The sequence below is a fragment of the Monopterus albus genome, unplaced genomic scaffold (genome assembly GCF_001952655.1).
Source record: "Monopterus albus unplaced genomic scaffold, M_albus_1.0 scaffold228.1, whole genome shotgun sequence".
NCBI classification, from domain to species: domain Eukaryota; kingdom Metazoa; phylum Chordata; class Actinopteri; order Synbranchiformes; family Synbranchidae; genus Monopterus; species Monopterus albus.
In genome coordinates this window covers 341,644-351,579 of record NW_018128108.1, presented here as the reverse complement: position 1 = coordinate 351,579, position 9,936 = coordinate 341,644, and the positions used below count along the sequence as shown (strand labels likewise).

At 41.3% G+C, this 9,936-nt stretch overlaps 1 protein-coding gene across 3 annotated transcripts; it reads right to left on the bottom strand.

The window, feature by feature from the left end:
* Positions 1–1,843: 1,843 nt before the first annotated feature.
* Positions 1,844–8,872, bottom strand: wdr76 (WD repeat domain 76). Of its 3 annotated transcripts, XM_020619935.1 has the most exons (16): positions 8,639–8,872; positions 8,293–8,430; positions 8,106–8,195; positions 7,852–7,944; positions 7,191–7,249; positions 6,579–6,696; positions 5,212–5,313; positions 4,798–4,838; positions 4,495–4,648; positions 4,120–4,278; positions 3,829–3,944; positions 3,633–3,731; positions 3,381–3,533; positions 2,989–3,042; positions 2,566–2,838; positions 1,844–2,430 (listed from the first exon to the last, which is right to left on the bottom strand). In XM_020619935.1, exons 1-15 carry the CDS (start codon positions 8,687–8,689, stop codon positions 2,583–2,585), a joined length of 1,683 nt encoding a protein of 560 aa, XP_020475591.1. In that variant the 5' UTR covers positions 8,690–8,872; the 3' UTR covers positions 1,844–2,430; positions 2,566–2,582. The 3 variants fall into 3 exon arrangements, with proteins under 3 accessions (XP_020475591.1, XP_020475590.1, XP_020475592.1); XM_020619934.1 differs by lacking the exon at positions 1,844–2,430 and having other exon boundaries at positions 2,495–2,838; XM_020619936.1 differs by lacking the exon at positions 1,844–2,430 and having other exon boundaries at positions 2,495–2,838; positions 8,293–8,412; positions 8,639–8,870.
* Between the last annotated feature and the right edge of the window lie 1,064 nt (positions 8,873–9,936).

The window sequence follows — 9,936 nt, the reverse complement described above, 5'->3', positions numbered from 1 at the left end:
AAAGCCAGTGTACAACATTATTCTTCAACAATTGATGCATTATTTATGTAACAAGAGGAATGGTTTAAGATACTTTAAGTTGAGAGGTTTAGGACGTGCATGAGCCAAGGGGCACATGGAAAGTTACTGTATTAATATTCAAAACTTCAACATAGGTTGACAGTTAACATAATAGCTTGACAATCCCTATGGTATTAAAAAAATGGGTTTTAACCTCTAGAGTCCTGAGCTTTGGTTTCATATGCATTTTTGGTCCTCATATGAGGACGCAGGGACTCTAGAGGTTAAATGGTGATTTTAGTTTTGCACAATTCAATTTTTCTTTTTACTCAGCAATAAGTGAAATGCCTGGAAGTAGTAATAATTCCTAGCTGCAGGCATATTGGCCAATATTTAACCCCTCACATTTTGAAGATCACTTTAAAACGAGATAAATTACTGATCTATTTACTTTTATTCAGATGGTGCTCCATTGTTTTTAGGTGAAGGGTACCAACAGAAGCCAAGCATGAGCTCTTTGCTGCCTATAATTTGTGCTTTAATGTATCTTTTTATGTACAAGTATGAAAAATGGCAGGTGATACTCAGCGGTACAGTGATACTACTCAAAAACTTCTATTGTCAAAACAATGTTTTCACCCTGTGTAGGTGTTGCCTATTCCTACGCTGCTATTCCTTGTCTCATTTTGGCAGAAAGCGATTAAATGAAAGTTTTCTTGCTAATGTGTAAATGAACTGACAGTAATCCCATTTTCACTCAGCTTTGGAACAGGTTTTAAAACACTGGAAATGGAACAACTTGTATTCCCTGTGTGTTTAAACAGCATAAGTAGCATATTCAACTACCTGAATCTATTTTCAGCAATGCAACTGAAAATAGCTTCTTTTTTTTTTGCATTTATAATCATCTTATTACAGTGACAAAAAGGGGTGCCACATGCAACTCTTGAGTTTGTTTTACTGAATTATGTGCTCAGGAGTGAGAGTTCAGATGTGATCTTACTGTAAGCTTCCTTCCTGTACCATGACCCTGCACATGGAAATGTCTCTGACTGCTCATTTCCAATCACTGACTAAAGATTGGTGTATTCTATTTACAAATAAATATAATATATTCTTGACATCTTGCAGCTAGTGTGGCTACAAGTTCACTTCAAGATCAGCTTGTCAAGTTTATCAGTGAGTCCCTGCTTGATAATAGACTGTGGTAAATGCTTACACGTTTGTTTTCATTTCTTACTGAGGCTTTACTTTTTTTTTTATACACTTTACATTTATTGCTTGGAGACTTCTAACCTTAACCTCAAGGCTAATTTCACCCTAAGGTTCAGTGATATACATAGTGGGGGTCTTCATCAAAACTCACTAACCTGAATCCTAAAACCAAGTCTGAATAATAAGACAGCTCTTTGAAGGTGTGTGAGAAGATCAAGTATGGCCAAAATGTCCTCACTCTTAAGGTATGAAATTCAAAGTGGTCCTCACACTGCTGGCCAAACACACACACACACACACACACACACACACACACACACACACGCTTGTCTCTTTATGGGGATACTAACATAATCCATGACCTAACCCCTTACCCTAACTCATTACAACTAAATGCCCAACCCCAACTCTTAGCCTACCCCTAACATGAACCCTAAAACCAAGTCCTTGAAAAATCCTGTTGAAGTTGCATGGACCTGTTAAACTGCCCTAAAATGGCCTCACTTAGTTGCAAAAATACTTTGATCCTAACTACATAACAAGTATAACACACACCTTTTGTTACGATGCTCCCATCTTATGACATCACTTCAGTCCAGGAATGAGAGCATTCACACAGTGCTTAGCTTAAAACCAACTTTCTATTTAATTCACCAGCAACAAAAAGCATAAACACAATCATATTTCACTCAAAACAATTTTGTCCTTTAAAACATGAAGCCAAATCTACACAGGACTGGCCATTCTATGCTATAGACCTCCATTTAATCCAGAACACTCAGTGCTCATGCAACTTGACAGAGCTGGAGTAGGTTTGTCAACAATGAACAGGAGACCATGTTCATACACTCTGAAACATATAACAGACTAAACCTTAACAGTTATAGAAATAAATGTGGTGCCCAGCCTGACACATCTCAACTTTTGCTGCCACTTGCAGATGGCAGAGTAACAATTTAACATAAACAACAAGAATCCGCCCTGCTTTGAGTCAACACTTGAGGCTGGTAGTGACAGTGTAATTGTACTGAAGCCATTTTCTTGGAACATAGTGGGCCCTTAAACACTAAATGAGCATGTTTTATATACCACAGTATGCTAGATCCATCCCTAGGTCCTACCCAGGATGAGAAAGGTATACCTGATAATGTGACCAAGTGGATCAGTTTGTAGAGAGTTGTTTTCCCTTTGACAACCAAGTCTACTGAAACAAGCCTGAACACAAAGTGAGACAAAATAAAAAAAAAAAGAAACATGAAAAAGTTAAAGGGCCTATTTTTATATATGCAGACTTATGTGTTTTTAACAAATCCATGTGCACCACAGCTGGATGGTCCTCAGATACGGTACCTCTATGCTTTGGTCTTTTAGTCAGAGAAGACATGCAGGCGCCCTGATGCATTGCCCCCCAGTAGAGCATTCCTTGTGGGGTGGAAAGCTGTGATGGACAGCACTGTGTTAAGGTTCTCGCCATCTCTGAAGCAGTGCTGGGGATGGCCACTTTCGTGGAACACCATGACCGTCCGAGGATTTGACCTGCTCCCCACCGCAAAGCAATCTTCCTGCTTGGGGTCCCACACCGCTGAGAGTTTGCTCAGCCAGCGGCCTGTTTGCATGTCATGTCTGAAAATGCGGAGATTGAGAGACATACTGTGAGTAGGTTCAGCTCATAAGTCTCAAAGCACAGAAGAGACAAAGGACCAGGGAGGCACAGCTTCAGCAAAATAAAGATCAATCCTATCATATAGGCTGAGTTGGACTGAATGGATGTACCTGATGGATGTCAGCAAGGGAGCTTTAGTCGTCAATGCAGAGGTGTCATATACCCTGTCGAAAACGGTTCAGACATTGAGCAAGGGTTAAAAAAAAATAGACGACACCAAGTACAACACAACAGACCTTTTCACAGCAGACATTTTGACATGTCATAGTAAGAAAAGCACAGGTGTAATTGATAACACCCAAAGGCTGCATTCCATTTAAGTGAGCCATTTCCAGGATCACAATTTTGTGCATGCTTTCTTAGTGGCACTGCTTAGTGGGACACTTAATGGAACTCAGCCATTATAAATGTTGTTAGCTACACCTGTGCTTTTCTTCCTGCAACAACTCAAAATGTCTGCTGTTAAAACAGGCTACTACTCAAACTACTGAGCTGGCTTCACCTGATGTGGTTATCCATACAGGAGGTGAGAACTCTGTTTCCCGTGCAAGGGGAGAAATAAGCGCTGGATATGCTTAAAGAGTGGCCATGCAGCTGGGACACTGCCTGGCTGCTTTTCTTCCTCAGGCATCTGCTGTCGTAAATACTCACCATCCTGGAGATAAAAGCCGTCATTCAGGAACATCAAAAAAGTCTGACACAAGATGGAGAACTGTTATCCAACAAATTTAATCCAAATAATAATCTGCCATACTTGCTTTCTGCCACAGCAAAGTACTGCTTCTGTAAAGGGTGGACACTAACACAACGCACAGCCTTGGGGTCCAGCAAGTGGAGGGACTCGTGGAAGTTTCTACAGAGAAATTATCCGTTCAGCATATTATTGACACAAACTAAGAACATTAAGACTCTTAGTACAAAACCATTGCTACTCGTTGACTAGTTGTTACCCTGGCGTGCGCCTGTCGACAATGGCAACTTCTCCATACCAGTTCCCAACCACTAGTGTCAAACAGTCATGTGACAGGAAGTCAAACGTTTTCAGGCCATCTTCAACGTCATACACCTGCAGCAGTGTACAGATAGACGGACATCCACTTGTGAAGGGGGACACTTTGAACTGGAAGTAACTGCGTTGGACAGGTGATATCTTAAACTCTTTAAAAGTCTAGTTTGCTTTCAGGCTGTTCAACACACAACATAAAAATAAACACTTATTTTCATTGAACAAAAGTTCTTACATCATCAAAGACGGCCTTCTCCACATCCATGCAGCGCAGAGACCCGTCGTAGCTGAGGCTCAGCAGCTGGGTGGCATGAGCCCTGGAGAATGCCAGGCAGCCCACTGGACGAGTATGAGGCTCAAAGAGCAGCACGCCGTCATCCCCCCAGTTACCACCCTGAAGGAATATACACATGAAAAAATAAATAAATAACCTGATGTAAGCTCCTAATGTAGGTTTCATGTGATGATACCAAACAGCTGTTAAAAGGAATTTGTTTCTCCACTAACTGACACGGAGCAAAATGAAAAGCTTAATGTAAATAAGTGGATGCTAGGGAAAGCCAAACATGTAGCAAGCTCAAGAGCTCCAGATTTTCACAAAGCCACATACCAGCTTCCAGATTCCAACTTTACCCCACTTGTCTCCTGCAGCCATCAACAGGCTGCTGGTGCAGGGGTGGAAAGCAGCAGAGAAGATGCGATCCTTCACCACTTTGGCTACTCTCTCCTCGGTTATCCTCATGTTCTTAAGGACTGAGCAGTACCTGCATAAAGACGCCAGTGAAGATTTCCGTTTTCAGCTGCTGGCTAAAACAATGTGTCCATCTATGTGCAACTAACATTCCCTCACAGATTAAGCAGTCACTTCTTTATTAGCTGTCACATAAACTGAAACGTCAATCTTAAATCTTACCGTTTCAGATCAGGCACCACTGTTCCTTCTTCTGTCACATCCTTTGAAAAGAAAAGCAATTTTAACATTTAACTGATTCAGAAGTAGCACAAGTAAACAACAATTACTAGACCAAGATAAAAAGGCTACGTATCTCAAGGTTTGGCATTTCCAAATATTTTCCACTTTGTCTGTGTTTTTGTGCTGGTGGCACAGTAGTCAACAGCTAATCAGCGCGATGCTAAGACTCTTTTCACACGCACACAAAAAAAAACTAATAAAAAAGGAAAACAAAAACTTTTTTATGGTAAACTTTATCTTTATAACATCAAGTGTGGATTATCTAGGCAAATGAATATTAAATATGGTGAGATGAAATGTCAGGATGCAATGAGAACATGAAACATCGCAGCAAAGAGGTGACTCATGCTGCACCTCAGAGCAGAGCTGAAGAAGTTGAGAAGGCAGCTTGCTTCCATCCTCCATGTTGAGTGGATCCATGGGCAGAGGGCCAGGAGGCTTCTTGGCTAGTGTAGACTTTAAAGCAAGTAAAATAATTGAGTAACAAAAAACATTCTAGAGAACAGAGGAGCAGGCATAAATGAGACATGATATATACATTCACTGCATTTTATTCACAGGTGTTCCTAATATTCTGATGCCTTCATGTATGTAAATGTGGAGAATAAAAATATAACACCACTGGATATATCCATCCATCATCTATACCACTTATCCTGAAGAGGGTCACAGAGGGCTGGAGCCAATCCCAGCTGACATTGGGCGAGAGGTGGGGTACACCCTGGACAAGTCGCCAGTCTGTCACAGGGCGACACTTAGACAACCACACAAACACACCCACACACTCGCGCTCATACACACACGCACTCACACCTACGGGCAATTTAGAGCTGCCAGTCAACCTAAGTTGCATGTCTTTGGACTGTGGGAGGAAGCCGGAGCACCCGGAGAGAACCCACACAGGCACAGGGCCAGCCCGGGCTCCAACCTAGAGATTTTTTGCTGAGAGGCAACAGGGCTAACCACCTCACCACTGTGCCGCCACACTGGATATATTGCAGTCCAATACAAGACTACCTTTAATGCTGGCCTCAACAATAAATATACCATTTCAAGAAATTTCACCACAAGCTGAAAGATCATAATCTTTATAGAAACATCAGGGCTGTTGTACTGGTTTGCATTCAGCTGTACAGGTTATACCTTATAAAAAGTGCTTGATGAGTGCATACTGTGGATGTCTGGTCACCTGGTGAGCAGGAGATCACACCTCCCTGCGCTGAACGTGATCTACCCTGGGGGTCTGTGTGTATGTGTGATGTTAATTTGTATGTTAAACTGGCCAAGTGGTCAGCTCAGGATGTCGAGCCCTCGGTCTCTGCAGGACATCCCAAGACAAAGCAGAACTTGCAATATGTTAAGTGGGTCTGTGTGTGAATGCAAAACAAGCCGACTTGTCTTTGTTAAAATGTGAATGGGCTGTCTGGTCGCGGAGAGGTGCAGGCACCAAAGACAGCTGGAGACGATATGTGGGTTGTTAGATATGAGACAATGGTATGAGTTTTATAGATGTGTAATTGTATCACTTTTGGTATAAAAGGGACTGCCCTTTACCAGTCAGATAGAGAACTCTGCGCGACTGCTAAGTTGTGTACGACTTCTCTCCATGCTGCATGAAATAAAAGAATTCTTCGAAGCTACTCCGGGTCTCCAGGCATCTTTATTGGGTCCTGCACGTTTCCACTACCACAATACTAAGCCATTTCTGTGTAGGTACCTACCTGTTCATAGGTCAGAATCCTCCTGAAATCAGGGGGAAGTGTCAACACCTCTGCCTCTTTATTTTGGAGACGAAGGGATTTGCGAACTGGCAGCACATCTTTTGCAGCAGCCTGTGACCTGCCACCACATGTAGTAAGCATTACAGTGAGGCCAAGGAAACAGCAGTGCTTGACATTTGAAAGACAGACATATTAGTCAAAGTTCAGTGGCATTAAATTCAGAAAAAAAAAATCTTACTGGTTGAGAAGATAGAAGAAGAGTATTTTAACCTAATGGCAACTACTGTTCATCACTGCAAGATTACTTTTTTAAAATCAAATCCAGTACTTTGTCATTTTTTTACAACAAAAAGTACATTGCCACACACATTTAAAGTAATATACAGCAGTATAATGCACAATTTACACCCAGTGAGTAGGATGATATTGCATAGGAAATATGACAACAGGCTGAACACTCACTATAGTGTTGTCATCACTACATTTTGAGCAGCTCTATAATCCACTTTTATAGCTCAGCAATCATGCTAGATGTCATGTCTCTTCCCCACAATCATGTGACAGTGAATTAAGAGCTTAGTAGTAAGAGTCTGTCAGCTGACTATACTGTACCTCACGAGTCCCCTCTGTGATGGCTTTGGCCGAGTCAACTGCTTCAACTCTTCAGTTGCCTTATAACCAAGAAAACAATTAATACCCATGCTATCTGTTCAGTGATAGCAGGAGCTATGGTAGGAGTCACAGATGGCTGTGGTGAACTTAGTGTGACAATATCTGTGTTAAATACACAAACCCACTTTTTTTTTTTCCATACACATGAGGATCCAGTTCACCACCACAGGATTTCTGGGAGGATGTGAGGCAGTACTGACTTCACTATTGATTCTGTCCACTGATCCAACACTAGTGGAGCTCGGTGATATGATCTAAAACCTATACTGTGATTAACGGTCACATTTATTAAAATAATAATTTTTTTTTTGGACAAATTAGTTCGACACTTCCTTTCTCATGCTATGTTTGCCTTGATGTAATCACATTATGACAAGTTAAAGATACTGACTTGTAGGACAGTTGGACCTCTTATTACATATCATTGTGTGCTGTAGCTATTCAGTTTTAATTGAATGGAATTCATATTATATGTATTTATTGACAGAGTATATTAAGGTCTGCCACTAAAAACATAACATCCAGTCCTAAATCCTAGTGCTTTTGGATTTATGGAAGCTAAGTCAAGCCATGCATGTGACCATGTCACCTCCGTACCTACCTGAAATAAGTTGATAGAAGACAAGAATGCCTGGTTCTGCCTGATGTTCTCCAGGCGCTCCAGCTCATATGCTGAAAGTCGTCCATGTCCGCCCTGTTTTACACAGACAGCTGTCATTCTGTCCAAACCTCCCATAACTTCATTTTTATGACACCAAGAACAGCCATGCATATTAGACATGGACATTTTCCTACACTGACAAATGTAGTGAATAAAAGGTAAATGTCCATAATGTGCAGGGCTGTCATACTTACTGATGTGTGCTCCTCACCCACATCACCACTTTCAACATTAGGGTCCTGCCTTTTATTGTTGCTGTTTTCATCATCGTGCTTTTTTGTTCTCTATCAAGAAAACATCGACATATTAACAAAAGCCAAACAGATTTACACACTAGGAAGTAATAATATCGTTTCAATGGGCTTGCAGTGTTTCGCATACCCTTTTCCTTTTGGCTGTTTCAGCTGTGCCGTCTTCGGGAGAGTACTGAAGGCGCTTAGGTGCCAAAGCCTTTCGAGATGATCGTCGGACTGTTGCCTCCAGATCCACAGGGGTCTGTTCCTGCAAGGTTTTCAACCTCTACTGTATGTTAACAGGCTAAAGACAATTCCTAAGCAGCAGAGATTTTAGCAAAACTACCTACAATAATGCTTGTTGATGTCTGTTTTACCAAATGTTAAACCATGTCCGTTTAGCCCCCAAATCTAGTTAATATTATTCGGCAGCTAACTAATATACAGCGAAGAACGTAACTAATGAAACCACATTCAAAACTTCAAAAACTCACCAACAGCCGCACCTCCACGGCAGCTTGTGACTTTCTTCGTCTGGTCTCCATATTAATGCACTTTTAACGAAATGTACGAGCTTCTTTTTTATGAGAAAACAATACTTAAAATGAGATACAAACAGCTGAAAACCGGTAACAATTATTAGATGGGGGTAATTCGCGCCACATGAGAAAATGTTTTGTAACTAGCCCCTTCCCTTCTGACGTGAACTGTATGCTAGCAGCTCATTGGTTTGAATTTGCTCCTCCTCTTCTTCCTCTTCTTGTAATGTTTATTGGCGGTTTGCAAGCCACCTTAAGGTGGTTTACCGCCACCTGCTGGGCTGGAATGTGGCACAATAATAGAGCCCAAGGAGTTGTTAGAATCGAACCTCTTTGTTAGAAATTAACCCAATTCTTTTGTTGGTAGCACGAGAAGTGACGACAGGAGAGGACTGTTTAAAATCAACAGAAAGTTTACTGAAAGTCTGATCACAGGTAGGCCTTACAGTGCTGGGATCAGAGAGACAGAGCTCCCGCAGGAGTTCCATCCACTGACCTCGAATTCAGGTCTTACAATACATTTGTGCTCTTTTGGCTAGGTCCGCCCCACGAAACCAGGTGTGTATGTGTTGTCATGTGACTTTCCAGGCGGCAGCCAAACAATGGGTCCTCTGTGCCGCAGACCCCCCCATCTGTGTAATCCCATTACATGACAAAGCAGGACCTCCTGCATACAAACACTGTAGTCAGTTTCTACTTCAGTATCACTTGGCTCTTATCAGTACAATTGGAAATCATGCAAGGAAATTAAATGTATTAAAGTAACCAAGGCTCAGTAATTCTGGTCAATCATCAGTACAGTTTTACTATGTGTAAGCAAGGAAGGTAAACATATGAAAAGTAACTGAAAGACAATGAAGAACTGAAAAGTAACTAAAGATTATAAAGTAACTTGAGCCTATAAGAAAAGTCTATGTATGTGTGTGTGTGTGTGTGTGTGAGACAATAAGCTGGCCAAGTGGTCATCTTCAGGTGATAAGACCCTTGTAAGACATATAAGCAAGGAGAATGACTGTGTTAGAAAATAACCAGGGCTCAGTAATGCACAATAATCAATACAGCTGTAATCAGGTAAGATAAAGTTATGAAAGGTAACTAAAGGGAACTAAAGGCATGAGAAGTAACTGAAACTGATAAAGTAACTAGAGTCTATAAGACTCAAATCTTACAGAGTTTAAAAAAGGGCCTTTGAACCGCATAAACTACTAAATCCTATCCAAAATACCCATATCTGCCAAATAACTAATACCAAT